The 20,045-nt window shown below is 22.9% G+C and overlaps 3 protein-coding genes across 5 annotated transcripts; 1 reads left to right on the top strand and 2 right to left on the bottom strand.

Moving 5' to 3' along the window:
* Positions 1 to 128: 128 nt before the first annotated feature.
* LOC122510677 (cellular tumor antigen p53) lies at positions 129 to 4,780 on the top strand. The gene is made up of 3 exons (XM_043625496.1): positions 129 to 337; positions 779 to 971; positions 3,719 to 4,780. The coding sequence occupies exons 1-3, from the start codon at positions 237 to 239 to the stop codon at positions 4,469 to 4,471; spliced, it is 1,047 nt and encodes a 348-aa protein (XP_043481431.1). The 5' UTR covers positions 129 to 236; the 3' UTR covers positions 4,472 to 4,780.
* Positions 4,781 to 5,369: 589 nt separating this feature from the next.
* On the bottom strand, positions 5,370 to 11,906 carry LOC122510675. 3 transcript variants are annotated; one of them, XM_043625492.1, is made up of 5 exons: positions 11,627 to 11,906; positions 11,073 to 11,268; positions 10,593 to 10,872; positions 7,719 to 8,549; positions 5,370 to 5,872 (listed from the first exon to the last, which is right to left on the bottom strand). In XM_043625492.1, the coding sequence occupies exons 1-5, from the start codon at positions 11,661 to 11,663 to the stop codon at positions 5,636 to 5,638; spliced, it is 1,581 nt and encodes a 526-aa protein (XP_043481427.1). In that variant the 5' UTR covers positions 11,664 to 11,906; the 3' UTR covers positions 5,370 to 5,635. The 3 variants fall into 3 exon arrangements, with proteins under 3 accessions (XP_043481427.1, XP_043481428.1, XP_043481429.1); XM_043625493.1 differs by lacking the exon at positions 11,627 to 11,906 and adding an exon at positions 11,550 to 11,610; XM_043625494.1 differs by lacking the exon at positions 11,627 to 11,906 and having other exon boundaries at positions 11,120 to 11,260.
* Positions 11,907 to 12,720: 814 nt separating this feature from the next.
* Positions 12,721 to 18,385, bottom strand: LOC122510673 (oxysterol-binding protein-related protein 11). The gene is made up of 2 exons (XM_043625488.1): positions 17,733 to 18,385; positions 12,721 to 14,680 (listed from the first exon to the last, which is right to left on the bottom strand). Exons 1-2 carry the CDS (start codon positions 17,965 to 17,967, stop codon positions 14,328 to 14,330), a joined length of 588 nt encoding a protein of 195 aa, XP_043481423.1. The 5' UTR covers positions 17,968 to 18,385; the 3' UTR covers positions 12,721 to 14,327.
* Between the last annotated feature and the right edge of the window lie 1,660 nt (positions 18,386 to 20,045).

Raw genomic sequence — 20,045 nt, 5'->3', positions numbered from 1 at the left:
AAAGAAATATGTCGATAGAAATTGAAAATAAAGTATTATTTTCACGATTATTTCGAAAAAGCGCGCGACCAGTGACGTCACTGTGACTTATTTTTAAAACGCGCCTTTTTTATTTCCCCCCTGGTCCGGCGGCTTCGTTTACAAATGGTTGCTGGCCTATGGTGTGTGCAGTGGTGTTACAAGTGTTTGTTCCTGGTGCCGGTTTAATTTTTGTAATTAAATAATCTTTTATCACAATGCATCCCGGAGGAAATGTTCTGTCAGACTCACAAGAGTCGATCCTGTTCGATAACACTTTGATGGAACACATTAAAAACGATCTAGTTCCCGATGGAATGTAAGTTTATCGCACATGTACACTATAACTCAATCTGAATTTATTGCATCATATTTCAGCGAAAAAAAAGAATTTCACAAATTATTCAGAATTAAGGAAAATAATTTCTCTTTGGGGTTTTTTTTAAATATTTTATGTGAACAGGTTTTTCGGAAGATATTTTTCTATAAGTGCGGTTATGTACTCTACGTTGTTTCACGTTTCACCAAAGTTTCGAACGTTCAAATACTTAAATATAATTTTTTGAAAACTACAAATAAAGATACAAAATGTGTAATAACGATTTGAAAATTTATTTAAAAATTCATTTTTTTATAGAAGAAACGAAATGATGAAATTCATTTGAACGTTTAGGACTTTGGAGACATTCTAAAAGTGTTTGATTGAACAATTTTAAAAAATGTCGCAAATATGCTAATTTTGTGAATTGTTGCTTTTCAGCGAAGTGGACCAGTTGACGAATGCAATTTTCGAAGATAATGATAAAAAGTATTTAAGTCATTATCAAGGTCAGCCGATTCAGCAGCCGTACAATATGTACGCTATGACAATGGTCGCTCCAAGAGACGAGTTTCCAGGACAATTCGATTTTCAGTTGATGTTGAATCAACAGGCGTCGAGTAAACATTGGATTGTAAGTAAAATTACTTTTGGAATTATTAAAAAGAAACTAATTTCTTTCCAGCGAACTTTTCCTATCATTTTTCATAGCTCAATCAAGATATTTTGTTATCACGAGAATTTGGAGCTTTCTGATTCCAAATTGTCTTAATGTCTTTCAGCTCAAATTGCAGGGATCACAGTCCCCTTTTTTATCCCCTTGAATTATTAAAATCCCCTGAAACACCTAAAATCATAAATTTTCTCTCCCCTTTTCTTTTATTTTTAAGAAAAACTTATAAAAATTATCATTTCTTTGTAATTTAGAAAATTATTTAGTTATGATTATAGAAAAAATTTTGACTTTTCGCAAAGTAGAAAAATTTTAGTTTTTTATAACTTAAAAATCTTTCTTTATTATTTCACAGAGTTTTTAAACTTGGAAATTTTTCCATAAAAGGTAACAAATATAAAATAGTTTTTACTTCTAAGAAAAATTCATATAGTTTGGAATTTTTGGCAAATTTTATTATTTTCAGAATAAATTTTTTGCAAAATTCAAAGTATATTTTACTAATTTTCATTATTCAATAAAATTGACGACGGATATTATAAAATTGACTCTGGAAATAACGATATTTTATATTAAATTTTATTATTTTTGAAGGAAATTTTTCCAAGACCCAAATAAATTGTACTAACTTTTTCTGAAATTTATTTCGTATTTAAAAATTTATTATTTATGAAAATAATTTAAATCTTGCGAAGAGTTTTATTAAGATTTTTGAAAATAATTGAATTTTTTGAAGAATTTCTTTCTTTGTTTTAAAAATTTTAATTACATTTTTCTTAAATAATTGCATTAAAAAAAGAAAATTTTTTCAACCTTTTAAAATCGTCGTCACGTCGTGTCTCACAATAATGATTATAATCAAATTTATTAAAATTGTATTGAAAACAATTGAATTCCTATAAGAAGATTATTATTTATAAAAGTAATTGAATTATTTGAAAGGATTTATTAAAATTCTAGAAAATATCCCCGAATGCTCAACTCTTCGAATGCTCAAAACCTCGAAAACTCAAATCCCCGAATGCAACTTATTTTCAAAAATTACGACTTTTTCGACTTTTCTTCCGAATATTGCAATAATTTTTAGTATAAAATGCAACTTGTTTTCGAAATTTACAATTAAAAAGAGTTTCAATAAATATTGAAATTTTGTAAAAATTAATGAAAAATAATTGATTTTTTTAAAAGTGTTTTTTACAAATTTTTTGAAAATCAACATTTGAAGAATTTTAATTGCAAATTTTGAAAATAATTGAAATTAAATTCCTCGGAAGAATTTAATTTTTAAAACAATTTCTAATATATTTCGAATAAATTCAATTATTTTCTAAAATCTTAATAAATCCTTCGAAACAATTCAATTATTTTTATAAATGCGGTAAAATTCTTCGCCAAGAATTGAATTATTTTTATAAATAGTAAAATTCTTTGCAGAAATCCAATTATTTTCAAAACATATATAATTGAATTTCTCGGAAGAATTCAAATAGTTTCAAATATTTCCATAAAATTCAATTATTTCCTAAAAATTTTTAATAATTTCTTCGAAAAAATTCAACTATTTTTATAAATTACAAAATAAATGTTCAAAATTTACAATGCAAAAGAGTTTCATTAATTGAAATTTTGTAAAATTTAATTGAAAATAATTGATTTTTTTCAATAAGTGTTTGATAAAAATTTTTGAAAATAAACTTTAAAAGATTTTTAATTGCAAATTTTGAAAATAATTAATTTCTCAAAAATTTTAATGAAAAATCTTCAAATGTAAATTTAAAAATGATAATTAATGGAAATTATTAGCTACAAAAAAATTATATTAAAATATTTTTGATAAAAATAATTCTTAGAATTTTTGCATTCTAATTTTTTTAAAATTCAATTATTTTCAATATTTTTAAATATACAAATTTCCAAAAATTCAAATACATACAAAAAATAATAACATTAAATTTTTTGACAATTATTTTTACAAATTTCAATTGTTTGGAAATTTTTCAATTCTATATAATTGAAAAACTATTATCTTTTATAAATTATTTTAAAAATATTTTTGAAAAATTAATTTTAAGAATTTCTTTATTAGAATTTTTTGAAAATTAATTAATAACTTAAAAAAAAATTTTGTATTTATTTGACAAACATTAAGATCCTGAATATATTCTAAGTTGTATTTAAATAATTGAATTCTCTAAGAACTTTCGGAAAATTATTAAAAATAATTGATTTCGAGAAGAAGTTTGATTAAAAATTGTGGAAAATAATTGAATTTTAAGAGAATTAAAGTTGTAATTTTTAGAAGTTATTAAATTTCAGAAGGTTTTAAATAGAAATTTTAAAAATTTTATGCCCGTATAAAAACAAACAAGAAGTATTTAAATACCAATTTGTTTAACGAAATTATTCAAGTTTTAAATAATTAAATTTAGAAATCAGTGAAAGGATCAGAAGAATAAAAAATAAAATTTTTGTGACGACACTGAATTAAATAAACGACTTTTTTTCTATTTTAAATCGACTAAAGCGACTTTTTTTGCACCTTAAAGTCGATCCAAGGCCTGAAATCCCCAAAGCTTAAGAAAAAAATATGGACAGTTACAATAAAATTATTATAATAATTTTAATTTTCGTATTTTCATAATCTTGTTTAAAATGTTTAGAGAATTTAATTTTTCAACAAATTCTTATGTATCTTATTTTTTTTTCAGTACTCTCAATCTTTGGCGAAGGTTTTCATAAACATGGATGAGGTTCTGCCATTGCGCTTCAAGTGGGAACCTCCTGTGAACGGTTTATTTTTGCGTACGCAAATGGTCTACGTCCTGGAGCAGTACCGATCGGATCCGGTTCTTCGTTGCCACAATCATATGGCAATGCCATGTAAATCAAATTTCGATAGCCATCACGTGACAAATAGACATGTGTTCCGATGCGTGGATCGCAACAGCACGTACGAAGAGACACAATCGGGGCATTTAACTATCCGGACACCACTGGGCACACCAGACATTGGCACAATGTACGTGCCAGTGCATTTCAAATTCCTCTGCAAAAATAGTTGCACCTCTGGGATGAATCGACGAGCCACGGAGATGATTTTCACGCTCGAGGACGAGCACCAGACTGTCCTCGGTAGAAGGCGACTGCAGGTACGCATCTGCAGTTGCCCTAAACGAGACAAAGAGAAAGAAGAAGCCGAAGCCACCGGAATTGCTCCTCAAAAAATCAAAAAACGAAAGATTACAAAAGCAGAAGCAGCGCAGTCGACTGCGATAAAGAGGTGCGCATCCTTTGGTGACGACACAACTGTTTGTCATTTAGATATGGATATTCTCGGCAAGGAAGAAGCGAAAGCCGTCAAAAAGTTCGCTTATGACATAATGGCAGGAAAGGCCATTCGCACCGGCAAACTAGACTTATATATGCCGTACCTAAGCAAATTATCGAAACCACCACTTTAAGTTTTCTTCCATTTTTTTTTTTTTATACTTTTATACAATCTTGTTTATCTTTACTTGTTATCCATTAATTGTATAATTTTAAAATTTGTCTTTTTTATACTCTAAATACTAGAATTTAGAATTTCTAAATTTAATGACTGTGAGAGGAAAAGAAATATTGTGCCTTTACGAAAAGTGGACCATTTTAGCGTTAAGAGGCTGCAAGTAATTATTATATTACCAAGAATAATAATTTACTCTTTACATTGATGCATTTTTTTTGTACCGTTGCATTTACTTAATAGGAAAAATAGGAAAATTTTCCTAATTTTAGTAATAATTAGAGTAACTTAAAAAATAATTTACTTAATTATTCCATTAAGTTAGTCATAAATGTTATGTTATTTCGAAAATATTGGAATGAACCTTTTTTTTTACAATTTATCCGTTTTTGTAAGAATTTAGAAAAAAAGTTGCTTTGTCTCGTTATTATTATTATTTTCTCTTTATTTTTCATTGAGAAAAAAGATTGATCCGCATTTGTCTCGTTATATCGAATATTTATTTATAAGGAAAAAAAATGTGTTAAAAACGTTTTTCGTGTCATAATAGAACTTTTTTATTGAAGAAATATTGGATTTTCATGTTATGTACAATTTTTTGGTAAATTTGTAGTGTTTAAAAGAAAAATTGTCTCTCGTCGTTACGTATACAGGTCAATTATTTTTTTATAAGAGAAAAGTGATACTACTTAATAAAAAACTATACGTACATTTAAATACTTATATGGATTAAAATATTTTAAAAACATTTTTCCATATGATCTCGATTGCATTATATTATATATAAACTATATATAAAAAAAAGAAATAACAATTAACCAGTGCCAACGACATTGTAATTTCTGTATTTAATAATACAGTTATCAGGAACGATGTCATTAATTATCAATAAGTGTAAGAATTGTTAATTTGATTAATCAATAAAATTGTTTACTATCTTTAATTGAAATTTTAATGTTGTATTTAGTTTGTCACTTAATTATAATTTTTTAATACAAATGTGAACAATTTTTTATTACAAATGTGTACAATTTTCTATTACTTTTTTCAATTTTTATTACTTTTTTCTTTTTTTTCATTACATTTTCTATTTTTTTAATTACTTTTTTCTATTAATTTTCTATTAAACTTCAATATCTTCGTTGTTTTCACTATCTAGTAGGTGAATTTCCATTGAATTGAAATTACGATTTTCAGGAAGAATTACAATACTTGTGGGAAAAGTGTTAATGGTTTCTTGCAAACTTATCACGTCTCTTCGAAATTTTACATCTTCTTGATTATTCCGAATTTTTAGAGTCCAATGCCTTTGGTTGTCACTGCTATTCGAGCCGAGGATCCAAATTGATTCGTTTTCCGACTGATAAAAATAAAAAATTAAAGAAAATAATGAGAAAATTGAATCCTTATAAAGAAAATCTAAATTTATTAAAATAATTAATTTTCTTACGAAAAATTTAATTAACATCTTTAAAAATATTTAAATTCTTATTAAAGAGTTTTATCAAAACTTTTGAAATAATTGAATTTTTGCGAAAAATGATGATTATTAAAAATAAGTGAATTCTTAAAAAATTTTATGAAAAGTTTTCAAAATAATTGAGTTTCTACGAAGGATTTTATAAAAATTATTTAAAATAATGAAATTCATGCGAAAAACTTTATAAATTATGAAAATAATTGAAATTTTGTGAAGAATTTAATTACAATTTTTTCAAAAGTTTTGAAAATAATTGAATTTTTGCAAAGAATTACATTTTTTTATTAATTGAATTTCTTCAAGAAATTTCATTACAATTTTTTTAAATAATTGAATTTTTTAGAGAAATGTTAATAATTGTGAAAATAATTGAAATCTTGGAAAGAATTTTAGTAAAAATAAGTCAATTCTTATAAAGAATTGTACTTTAAAATAATTAAATTCTTGCGAAAAACATTAAAAATTATGAAAATAATTGAAATCTTGTGAAGAATTTAATTAAAATTTTGGAAAATAATTAAATTTTCTCAAGGAAATTAATTTAAATTATGTTGAGAATATTTCAATTCTCATAAAGAATTTAATCAAAATTCTTCAAAATAATTTAATTTTTGAGAAGTAATTTATTAAATTTTTAAAAATATTTAAATTCCTGCGAAGAATTTGATTAATTATGGAGATAATTAAATTTTCATATATAATTTTATCAAAAGTTTTCAAATAATTGAGTTTCTGTGAAGAATTTTATTGAAATTATTAAAAATAACTAAATTCTTGCGAAAAACATTAAAAATTATGAAAATAATTGAAATCTTGAGAAGAATTTAATTAAAATTTTCGAAAATAATTGAATTTTTCTAGAAATTTATTTAAAATTATATTGAGAATATTTAAATTCCCATAAGGAATTTATTCAAAATTTTTTTAAATAATTTAATTTTTGAGAAGAATTTTATCAATTTTTAAAAAATATTTGAATTCCTGCGAAGAATTTTATTAAAGTTTTTGAAAACAAACAATTTTAATTAACTAGCAAATTAATTAATAATTGAATCTTTAAAAATTTTGAATCTGAAATTATTCCAAAATTGAAATTAATATTTATAAATAATTTATTTTTTTTAAAGGAATTTAATTAAAATTATATTGAGAATATTTCAATTCTTATAAAATGTTATCAAAAGTTTTCAAAATAATTGAGTTTTTGCGAAGGATTTTATTAAAATTCTTTAAAATAATTAAATTCTTGCGAAAAATATTCAAAATTATGAAAATAATTGAATTCTTATGAATAATTTAATTAAAATTTTTTGAAAATAATTGAATTTTTAAGAAGACTTTTATCAAGTTTTAAAAAATATTTGATTTCCTGCGAAGAATTTGATTAAAGTTTTTGAAATCAATATATAAATATAAATAATTAGTAAATTAATTAATAATTGAATTTTTTGGAATTTTGAATCTGAAATTATTACAAAATTTAAATTAATATTTGAAAACAGGAAATTTCTTTAATTTGCATAATAAATAAAATGTATAATGAAAGTAGTAATGAAATAAATAAAAATAAAGAAGAAATCTAATGAAAACGAAAAATGCTTCGTTAACTTATAATTTAACAGGAAAAAAAATGTTGAAGACAAGAAAGAAAAGAATTAATGTAAGAAATAGAAGAACAAAAATTTTAAATAGAGAAAATAATAGAATAAAAATAAAAATTCAAAACCTGAAGGAAAAAAACATCCTCGTCCCGATGAAAAACATAAATTCCCTGCGAACTGAAAGGCCAAGGAAATGGCAAATCCGCCTTTCCATTATGAAAATGAATAATTGGTCCAGCGTGCGACGCAGCCAAATGCTCCAAAATCGTCTCACGTGTTAATAATTCCCGACATCCCTCTCTCCTCAACAATGGACAATTAATTCGAAAATTTGCCATCGATTCCGTTGATCCACCCCAAACGGGAGTCGGTGGAACACTCAATAAACCATTGGAATTCCGAATTTCATCATTATTCGTCAAACGATTCAACGAACCACTCACCGATCGTTCATTGTCCCTCGACAACTCGCCAGTGCTTGCCGATTTTGTTCGATCATTTAAATTATTGAAACTTCGCGGAAGAAGCCACTGTCGTCCGGTGTAACGTTTCGATCTTCCATTCTCGTCACAGCTTCCAGTCGCTGGTAAACTCTCCGTCGACACTGCCTTCTCGTCTAGACTGATTGATGGAAATATTCTTGAGATGAGATTTTTTCTTCTACTCGATGAGGAATGTTTTTGGAAATTTATATTTTCGTTCTGATTTGTCTTTCTTGGTCCCAGGAGGCGTTTGGAGAGTGACGATGATTCTGATTTTAATGATGATGATGATTTGTTGTCAATGCCGAATGATTCGACGAGAACTTTATGACATTTGTCAGCGAGGAGGCATCTTCCTTGACCGAGACTCACTCGACACACGGGACATCTGGTGCTTTTTGCTCTGCAGCCGACGCAGAGGATGTGGCCGTTCACACACTGCGACACTGGACTTTGGGCACTTTCCAGGCAAATCTAAAAATATTTATTAATAATTAAAAGGTTTGCAATAAAATCGTAGATTTTGTCGATTTTAGAAAAAAAATATTAATTATCATTTAATTAAACAAATATAATACTGTATCGCACATTGTTATATTTATCTTTTTTTAAATAAATATTTTTAGTCATTATAATTTTTCCAAAAGAATTAAAATTCTTCAAAAAATTCAAATTCAAACCTTTTTGAAATTAAAAATGACCGACTTATAAAATCATTATTTTATATTATAAGAATATTGTTACTGTAACTTTTTCCAAATTATTTTCATAATTTCTATTGAATTATTATTTTCTACGATTTTTAACTAAAATTCTTCTTTAAATTAATTATTTTTCATAATTTTTGAAAAATTTCTTTGAAAGTTTTTAAATCCTTTTGTTTACAATTCAATTTTACGAAATTTTATCGATTAGATATTCGGAAGTTTTGATAAATTATTAAAATTAATTAAATTTCTACGAAGAATTTTATTTAAATTATTTTGAAAATAAATTTAATTGTTAAAAAGAATTTCATTATAATTTTTAAAAATACTTTAATTCTTTCAAGAAATTTAATTTAAAATGTATTGACAATCATACTTAAATTCTAATAAATATATCGAAAATTTTGGAAAATTTAAATAATAAAAAAATACAGAGACTAAAATGAAATAACTAAATTAAAATCAATCAAAATTTGTAAAATTTCTATAAAAATAAATTAATATGTAATATTTAAATTAAAAATATATTAAAACAAAAATTTTGTCATGTTCAAATAATAAAAAATGCAGAAAATACAATAATAATTTAATGAAACTGAATCTAAAATATTAAATATTCTAAGATAAAGCGAAAATTTTGAAAATTTAAATAATAAAAAAATACAGAGACTAAAATTATAAAATTTAAATTAAAATCAATCAAAATTTGTAAAATTTCAATAAAAATAAATCAAAAATATGAAAAATCTAAAATCAAGAAATATTTTGTAAAAATTTAAATTATTAAAAATATTGTAACTAAAATAAAAGATTCAAATTAAAATAATCAAAATTTGAAAAAGTTTAAATGAAATTTCATCCAAAATATAAAAAATCTAAGATAATGCAAAAATTTTGAAAATTTTAAAAATAATACCTATAGAAATACAGAGATTAAAATAGTATAATTAAATTAAAATCAATGAAAATTTGTAAAATTTCAATAAAAATTAATAAAAAATATGAAAAATTTAAAATATAGAAATATTTTGTAAAATTTAACTTATTAAAGATACAGAAACTAAAATAAAAGACTTAAATTGAATTCAATCAAAATTTAAAAAATTTATAAATGAAGTTCAATTCAAATATGAAAATTCTAAGATAAATCAAAAATTTTGAAAATTTAATTACTAAAAAAATACAGTAACTAATATAATTAAATTAAATTAAAAAAAATGTTTAATTTTCAAGAAAAACGAATAAAAAATACGAAACTCTAAAATAATGAAATATTTAGTAAAATTTAAATAATTAAAGATACAGAAACTAAAGTAAAAAAACATGAATTGAAATAAATCAAAATTTGAAAAATTTTAAATGCAAATAAATTAAAAATATTTAAAGTTTAAACGAAAAAATAAAACCTCAAAAATTTTCTAAAATTTATATATACAAAATCTAAGTAAAATTAGAACATCAAAAATTTTCTTTGCAAAAAAAAAAACAGAAACTAAAAAAAAATTATAAAATCAAAATACCAAAATTAAAATTTGTAGAATTTAAATGAAAAATCCAAAATAATGCAAAAATGTCGTCAAATTTAAATAAGAAAAAAAATACAGAAACTAAACTAAAAATAATGAAATCAAAATAAATAAAAATAAATGAAAATTTGTAATGAAATTACATCAAAATACTTAGAAATGAATGGAAATTTGTAAAGATTTAAATAAAAGTAAATTCGAAATAACAAGAATTTAAATTAAAAAAAAAAATAAATCAAAATTTTTTGTAAAATTTAAAGAATATAAAAAATACAGAAACTAACTGGACATTCGAGTGCTCGAACAACTCCAGACACTGCACTCGATAATTTAATTGCCACCTCGGGGAGAGGTCCTTCCAGTGCTAAAATTCTCACGTTCCTCCTTTCTTTCTCCTCATTATTTATTTCTTCCTTACTAACTTCCGATTTCTTCTCTAAATTGCTCCTGTGTCTCCACACTTGAATTTTCACTTGATCACATCTTCCTATTAGAAATGCAATATCCGACATTTTTAGTCCCAGCAAATCCTCGCCGTCAATTTGCAGGAGGCAATCTCCTGCTCTGAAAATAAATTTTCGATTTAAACTTAAAATTTATAAATAAAGATTTTTTGCTTTCAAAACTATAATTTGAATTTATTTAAATTATTTAATAATTAATAAATAATTAAATAGTTCATACAAAATAATTTTCAAAATTTATTTACTTCAAATTTAAAAAAAAATTAATTTAAAAATGCTTTTCGAAAAATAATTTTTTACCTCAAGCCTGAAATTTGTGCATCACTTTCGATTTCAACAGAACCTACCCATGGATATGGATCCCATTTTGATCTCGTTAGATGAAATCCTCGAAATCTTTTCTCATTCACTTGGGAATTATCGTCTTGTCGATTATTCCAGATTGATCCGAGTATTATTTCTTCTCTTCCACTCAGTTCCATCTTTTGCGTTTCATCTGTCAAAAGAAGAGAAATATTTCACGTTAAAATATTTATTCCTAATTTTTTATTATTTCTTTTTACTTTCAATTGAGGGACAATTTTTTTTAGACTAAAAATAGATGACAAAAAAGTACAGAAGAAAATGAGTAAAAAATCTACTAAATTTACATTTTTTAAAAATTATTATCTATTTTTCTTGCTATTGAAATAATGATTCAAAAAATATTAAAATATGGAGAGCTTTATGCAAAATTGCTCAAGTTTTTTTTTTTTGCTTTTAAATTTGAATAATTACATAAATGTTTAGAAGAAAAAAATTTCCAGTAAACGTGGAATAAATACGTGGTTGGAATATGATGAATTTAAGCTTACTAGAGGAAAAATCTTGTGTACAGCATCCTCGCATCATTGATCAGTAAAAGTTGTTGGCTGGTTTACCTTCACCCAAATTCTTGACCTTGTCACTGAATCTTCCAGATTGTTTCCGTCAAGCATTAAAAACTAACATTCTAATATATTCAAAACTCTTGGAATAGTTTTCAATTATTTTTTTCTTCATTTTTTCCATTTTTGTCTTTTACCATCAACTGTAATAATTATTTCAATTTTCGTGTCAGCAAATTTCTCCTTTTTCTATTTTTGCTTCTATTCTTTCGATTTTCCTTCATTTTTTTGAGTCATCAAGTTTCTCTTTCTTTCAATTTTCTTCTATCCATGAAAAAAGTCTGAAAAACTAAAAATACTAATTACTAAATTATTCTATAATAAATATAAATTATTTGTAATATTAAATAAATAAAAAAGTGAAATTCAGTAAAACAAAATTATTTTGTATCAAAAATTTTTTCGTTTTTCTATTTTTACACTTCTATTGATGAAAAAAGACTGGAAAAACTAAAAGTAATAATTACTAGTAAATAAAAAATGAGAATTCGGTAAAAAGAAAGGAATTTTTGTATCAGTATGTTTTTCGTTTTTCTATTTTCCTTCTGTCTGTGAAAAACGCCTGAAAAAGAAAAGAATCCTAATAAATAATAAAGTTAAATTCAATATAAAATGAGTAAAAAGATAAAAAAATAAAAATAATAAAATAGAAGTAAAAAATAACTAATTTAAGTAAAAACTGAATAAAATGAAAACAGAAAAAATATCTGGAGAATAATAAAAATGTGACGCGATCTGAAGAAAGGGACCTTAGAAGCAAATCATTTTAAGGTTGGGTTAGAGTTACTTTTTTTTTGTTTGAAAGTTTCTTTTTACTTATTTCGAATTAAAATCAGTGTTTATTAAATATTTTAGTTTTAATGAAGACTTAAACATCAATGATTTATATTGACAGTTGATCCTTTTTTTGTATTTTCATTTAAAAAGTTGCAAACATAACCTATAATTTTTTGCTTCTAAGGTCCCTTTCTTCAGATCGCGTCACAAATAGTGAATTCTGATTGAATAAAAAAGCGGAAGAATTTACCTTTCGTTTTTATTCACTTGCAAAAACGCAGAAACAATAAAAGTCGTATAAAATATAAACACTATACAATAATTCAAAGACGGATCAACCGACCTTATCAGTTGGAAATGCAAAGTTTCGTTTTAATTAATTATATTTAACATTCGATCCTCATCATTATCGTATCCAATTATTTTCACACCACAAATTTATAAACAAAATAAAAAATTAACTCTTCAAGAACCGAAGGGACAAAAATTATAAAAATTATTATTATAATATAAAAAAGTCTTTGGGAAATCGGATTTCCTTTTTCTAAAATTTAGAATTTTGATTCAGAATTTTGTTTTTTTTGTAAGAAACTTTCGAATATTTAATCGAAATACAAAATACAATTTAACAATATTTGTATATATAATATAGTTGACATTTTTTTCAAGTGGAAGCAGATTTTTTTTTTGTAAAATTATTTCCCTGGCGTGAGAAGATATTAAGTATTAATTTGTACTTGATTTCCTTTTTAATAAAAATAGAAAAAAAGTAACAAAGAGATTTTGAATTGGGACTAAAAATAAAAAGAAAGGAATGAAGATTTTTCCCTAATTGGAAAACTTTTTCTACTAAAATAGAAAATTTTTTGCGAATTGAAAATTTTTTTTTTACTAAAATAAAGAAAGTAACAAAGATATTTTCTGAATTGGACAGTTTTTTTCTACTAAAATAAAAAAGTAATAACAATTTTTTGCGAATTGGAAATTTTTTTTACTAAAATAAAAAAGTAATAAAGATTTTCCGAATTGGAAATTTCTTTTCATTATTAGAAAAAGTAAGAAAGATTTTTCTAATGGGAAAATTTTCATTTCAAATATAAAATTTAGAAACGAGACGTCAAGGGAAAATTTAGCTATAAATTTAGGAAAATTGAAATTGAAATGAGAAGAGTACGTAAAAAGAAAAGAACGTAAATATAAGTAAATGTTCTCGATAATTAAATTTTTAAAGAGTACTATACAATTATGATCGAACGACTGCTACAATAATGATATGTTTATTCCTTCTAATTAAGAATTTGTTGAAAAAGAAAATTATAATTAGAGAGATACTTAAAACAGCATCTCTAATAAGAGGAATAACAATTTTAACCTCACGCACTTGATAATTTTGACACAAGTGCCAAAAAGTCAGTTTACAAAATTCTTCCCCAAAAAAAGAAAAATATTCGATTTTCGAAATTTTTATGATTTTCAATTTTACATAATTTTCCATTTTTCTGATTCGCCTCAGAATATTTTCTTTTCACACTAGAAATGTTTCGTTGTAAATCAATTATCGTTAAAACGAATAAAAATTCGTCAAGTAAGAAACAAAAAATTACGCTCTCACAAAAAAAAAGATATTTTAATTACATTTTCACAGAACATCGAAATTATAAACGAACATGAAAAATGAGATAAATAGAAAATTATGTAAAATTTCTAAGAAAACTAATTTCTTATTTCTGAGAAAAAAGATTTTTCTTTTCAAGACTATGAATGAAAAATCTCAAAGCAAAAATTCCTCTTAAATTCGTAATATTAACGATTCGTTCGTATTTTCATGAAGTATAATTGTTTTTGCAAAAAACTATTGATATAAAATGTTTAAACATTGATTTAAGGTATGAAATGTTGCGTGGGCAGTAGCTTTTAAGACTAATAAATCTTGATCTAAATTGAAGCTGGAGTTTTCAATGGTCTGCGATAGAGCCACAGTGTGTTTCTCAACTTTAATTAATTGTTCACGACAATTGGCGAATGCGTCTAGGACTTCAATTTTCGAAACTGGATTTCTAATCGAAGGATTGTTGTGCTCCCTCGGAGGAAGTGGCGGATGACTACTGGCTATTGCTCTCGTGTACATTTCCGTGACTGCACGAAGTTTATCCACCCATTCTTGTCTCGCTCGAGCGTCAGCTGCTCTTAGTTTAATCATGTCCCCTGCAAAAAAAAATAGTTCTTTAACAAATTTTTTCTCCTTTTTCTTCTTCTTTTAAAATTAAAAAGAAAAATCAATTCTTTTAAAATATTCTTCCAAATTCTCAAAAAAAAGGATTTTTGGTGTTTTCCAAAAGTTCTGAACGTTCAAATAAGTGAAATATTTTTTTTTCTATATAAAATTTTCTTTTTTTAAAAAATAAAACAGGGTTGCCACAAAAATTAAATTTTTCCCCTGATTTCCAGACAAAATCTTTAAATAAATATTTAATTATTATTTTTCCGTAGAAATTAAAATTTTGCAAAATATTCAAATTCAAACCTTTTTGAAATTCAACAACTGATAAAATATTATTATAAAACATGAAGAAATCGATCACTCGGAGCAATCGATTTTTTCAAGTTTTACAATAATTAAAGATAACCGAGTGATAAAAAAATTATTTTAATTTATAAAAATATTGTTAGTGTAACTTCTTTAAAATTATTTTTATCATTTCAATTGAATTATTATTTTCTACAATTCTTATTAGAAAATTCAACAAGAATTAAATTATTTAAAAATATAAAAATAAATAATTTATTGAATAATTAAATGTTTCTCAAAATTGAATTCTCATAAAGAATTCTTTCGACGAATTTTATAATAAAATTTTTAAGAATAATTACATTTCTCGGGGAATTCGATAAAAATTATTGTATTAAAAATAATTTAAATTTTGCGATGAAGTTTTATTATAATATACGAAAATAATTGAATTCCTAAAAAGAATTTTATTATGAAAATAATTGAAATCTTTGCTAAGAATTTTATTAAGATTTTTGAAAATAATTGAATTTTTTCAAGGAATTTAATTAAAATTGTATTGAGAATATTTCAATTCTCATATAAGGAATTCAATCAAATTTTTTCAAAATAATTGAATTTTTGCGAAGAATTTTATCAAAATTCTTTAAAATAATTAAATTCTTGCGAAAGATTTTTGATATTATGAAAATAATTGAAATTTCGCTCAGAATTTTATAAAAAATTTGTAAATAATTGAATTCCTGTGAAATTTTTATTATTTTATGAAAATAATTAAAGGTTTGCGTAGAATTTTCTTAACATTTTTTTTTAAATAATTAAATTCTTTTGGAAAATCAAATTAAAATAGATATAATTAAAATCATTGAGTTGAGGGAAATTTTTTGAAAATAATTGAAATTTTGCCAAGAATTTTATTAAATTTTCTGAAAATAATTGAAATTCGGAGAAGAATTTTATTATTTATAAAGATAATTGACATTTTGGCACGAATTTAAAAAATTTTTTTAACATAATTGAATTTTTGCGAAGAATTTTTGTATTTTTAAAAATAATTGAATTTCTGCAATTCAATTATTTACTTTTTAATAGAAAGTTATTTGAATTCAAAATTTTCTTAAACTTCGATTACTTTAAAGCTTTTGGATTTTTTATATTACTTTTTGTAATTTTTGTAATTTTTTTTTATTATAATTTCGAATTTAAAATAATTAAATTCTCGCATAGATTTTTATTAAAATTTTTGAAAAAATTGAAATATTTTGAACAATTTTATGAAAATTTTTGAGAATAATTCAATTCTTTAATGGAATTCAATTATAATTGTATTGCAAATAATTAACTTCATAAAAAGAATAACTAAAAATATTTTTAAAAAAATTGAATTTTTGCAAAGAATTTATTAAAATTAAAGAAAGAATTGAATTCCTGCAATTACTTATATTATTTATGAAAATAATTGACTTCCTGCAAATTTCTTCGATGAATTTAATTAAAACTGTATTGAAAATAATTCAATTCTTTAAATTAGAATTTTATTTAAATGTATTAGAAATAATTGAATTCTTTCGAGAAATTTTATTACAATTTTTGAAAATAATTAAAAAAAATTCCTCTGATGAATTTTAATATTTATCAAAATAATTCAATTTTTGCGAAGAATTTATTAAAAATTAAAAAAAAATGAATTCTTGAGAGAAATTTTATTATAATTGAATTCCTGCAAATTTTTTCAAAGAATTTAATTAAAATTGTATTGAAAATAATCTAATTCTTATAATTAGAATTTTATTCAAATTTACTAAAAATAACTGAATTCGTAGACAGATGTTTATTAAAATTTTTGAAAATAATTGAAAATTCCTCTGAAGAATTTTATTATTTATGAAAATAATTGAATTTTTGCAAAGAATTTATTAAAATTAAAAAAAAATTAATTGAATGCTTTCGAGAAATTTTAGTATAATTGAATTCCTGCAAAGACATTTATTATTTATGGAAATAATTAAATTCTTGCGAAGAATTTTATACAAATTTTTTTAATAATTGATTTTGTTCGAAAAATTTTATAATAATTGTATTTTAAATAAAATACAATAAAAATTCACTGAATTCCTGTGAAAATTTTATTATTTACGAAAAGAATTGAATTTCTGTTGAAGAATTTTATTAAAATTATATTTAAAATAATGGAATTTATCTATAAGTATTTTATTATTTATAAAAATAATTTCAATTATTGTTAAAAAAATAGAAAGAAATTAAAGTAAAATTGAATATTTTTTTGTTTTTTAAAGGCAGTTGAACAACAAAATTAAGAATTTTCTTATTCTAAAAATTTAATGTTTTCAGTAATTTTGAAAAAATTCCGACTTTTCTCTGACAATCCTGATTGTGCGGCAATCCAGAAACAAATTTCGTTCATTTGAACGTTTAGAACTTTTACTAATTAAAATTACTTATTGCAATAAAAATTAGAAATTTAATTTCTAAGTACATTTAGAAACTTAAATTAATTCCTTTGATAGTGACGCAAAATTATTGCAATAAAAATTTAATTTGAGAGAAGAAATACATAAATTTCGTTCATTCGAACGTTCGGAACTTTAGGATCATGTACAATTAAAAAAAAATTAAAATTAAAAACAAAAATAAATACAGTTCGCTCATTGGAACATTCAGAAATTTTCGAATTTATTTTATCATTCTTTTTTTCAGAAACAAACAAAAACAAGAGAAATATAATACCTGTTGCAGAATTGACAGTAAAAGTCGTGGAATCCTCATCGCTAGGAGCAATCACAGCACCAGCTAAATAAATAGAACACCTTGGCTTTTGACTTTTCTCCATTTCGGTGAGAAAATAATGTAATTCACCAGTTTCTGGACTTAAAATAAACCAACGATATTGCCATCCTTTCATTGCATTTGTATATTTATGAAGTAAACCCTCGTAAGGGTATCGTGTTTGCACACTCATCATTTATGTGTGTATAACGTTTGTAAAAAAAAGTGCACTTTTCTTAAAAAAAAACAAAAGAAAATTAACAATTATTTCTACAATTGATTCACCAAGAATCGTTTATTTTAATTCGCCTAAATTTGGGCGTGGTACATAATTGTTGTTGTCATTGTCTTGTCAAATCACAGATGTAATCAATTGTTTTTTTCCCCCATCAAGCACGTCAATTTTCATTTATGTGCAATATAATAATACTAATATAATTTACATTTATAACAATAAACTTATTAGAATATGGTGTATAGTACATAGAAAAATTATTTACAAAGCATTTTTCTTATTCTTTTCTCCTCTGAGTTATTTATAATAAACATTTAAATGAATGTTTTTATCAGTGACGTTTCATAGTAGACATTTTTACTTTGTACTGCCTTTTACGAAAACATTTGTCAATATTTGAAAAACCATGTGTCAACTGTCAAGTCAAGTTGTCAAATTCAAATTGTTTATTATGTTTTTCACTTTGACAGTCGTTTATTTTAAGTAGTAAGTTCTTGGTAATTTTTAATTTTGATAGAATAAAGTATAACTGTTGTTTAATTAATTGTTGTCATTGTCAAATTAAATCAAACTAAAAAAAAACAATTTCTAAATTAAAAGGGTACAGCGTAAAGAGGCCTAAAGGTGCAATCACATTTCTATTGCTTGCATCATAAAGAAGAACGATCTAGCGATCCAGCCCTGGCGGATATGAATGTTCCTTTAGTACAAAAGTCAGTGAGCGCGAAATTCAAATGTAGTAAAACAATTAAATTTTAATATCAAATCGAAAAATAATCAACAATATTAATAATAAATTATTTTAGTGATTTATAATTTTTGTTTGCTAAGTTTATTTACAAATTTTGTCTTGATAATGAAAGATATATTAATAATTTAATTATTATTAATTTAATTCAATTTAATTTAATTTGATTAATAATTGAATACTAATAGAATAATAAGTATATTAAGTTATTTATTACACAAAATTAATAATTATAAAAAAGTATTAACTATTTACCATAATATTTATCACAATTAAATTCTTAATTAATAACAAATTAATTAAATTTTTTTCAAATTCAAAAATTGATTAATAAATAACAATTAATTACTATTGAATAATAGACAATAATTATTAATTAAATAAATTTAATAATATTTTTAATTAACAAATTAAAAAAAAATATTGAAATAAATTTTAATTTGATATTTTAAATTGATTGATTTGAAATTGAAAAATTATTATTTTTCACTGGCAAAAAGTGAAACAATTGATTACATTTATATAGTAAAAATGATGATAATGAATTAGCATTTATGAAATACCCAGAAACTACAACAATAACTTTCATTTACGGTAACGATTTTTTTAATTTAGTTTATGATTCATTCATTTACACTCGAGTATTTTTGTAAAATAAAAATTCTAAGTATTGTTACTTGCAATAGTGTGATTTGTAAAGATTTTACGATCTCACAATAATAATTTATTAAACGTTTGGAAATTCCATAAAAAAATTTATATTCCATTTTGAAGAAAAAAAAATTAGTATATAATTACTTTTTTTTTTACTATTTTCCGAATAAATAATGTTCTAAATATTTTTAATTTAATTTTTCAATTTTTCAATTTAATTTCTTTAATTTTAAGTTCAATTTATATTTGTTTAAAATTCAATTTCTTCGTTTTAAATTCAATTTTTCAATTTTTAAATTCAATTTTTTAATTTTAAATTCAATTTCTTCGTTTTAAGGGCATTTGAACCTTGATGACGTCACACATGCTTTGCACAAAGTGTAACGTCATCAAGGTTCAAATGCCCTTAAATTCAATTTTTTAAATTTAAATTCAATTTTTTTTTTAATTCAATTTCCTCGTTTTAAATTCAATTTTTCAATTTTTAAATTCAATCTTTTTGTTTTAAATTCAATTATTTAATTTTAAATTAAATTTTTTAAATTTAAATTCAATTTCTTAGTTTGAAATTCAATTTCTTTAATTTTAAGTTCAATTTTTTTTTTAAATTCAATTTTTTAATTTTAAATTCATTTTC

This window comes from Leptopilina heterotoma, unplaced genomic scaffold (genome assembly GCF_015476425.1).
Source record: "Leptopilina heterotoma isolate Lh14 unplaced genomic scaffold, ASM1547642v1 Lhet_73, whole genome shotgun sequence".
NCBI lineage: Eukaryota > Metazoa > Arthropoda > Insecta > Hymenoptera > Figitidae > Leptopilina > Leptopilina heterotoma.
Note: the sequence above shows the minus strand (reverse complement) of the source record. Positions and strands in the feature narration are given on the sequence as shown.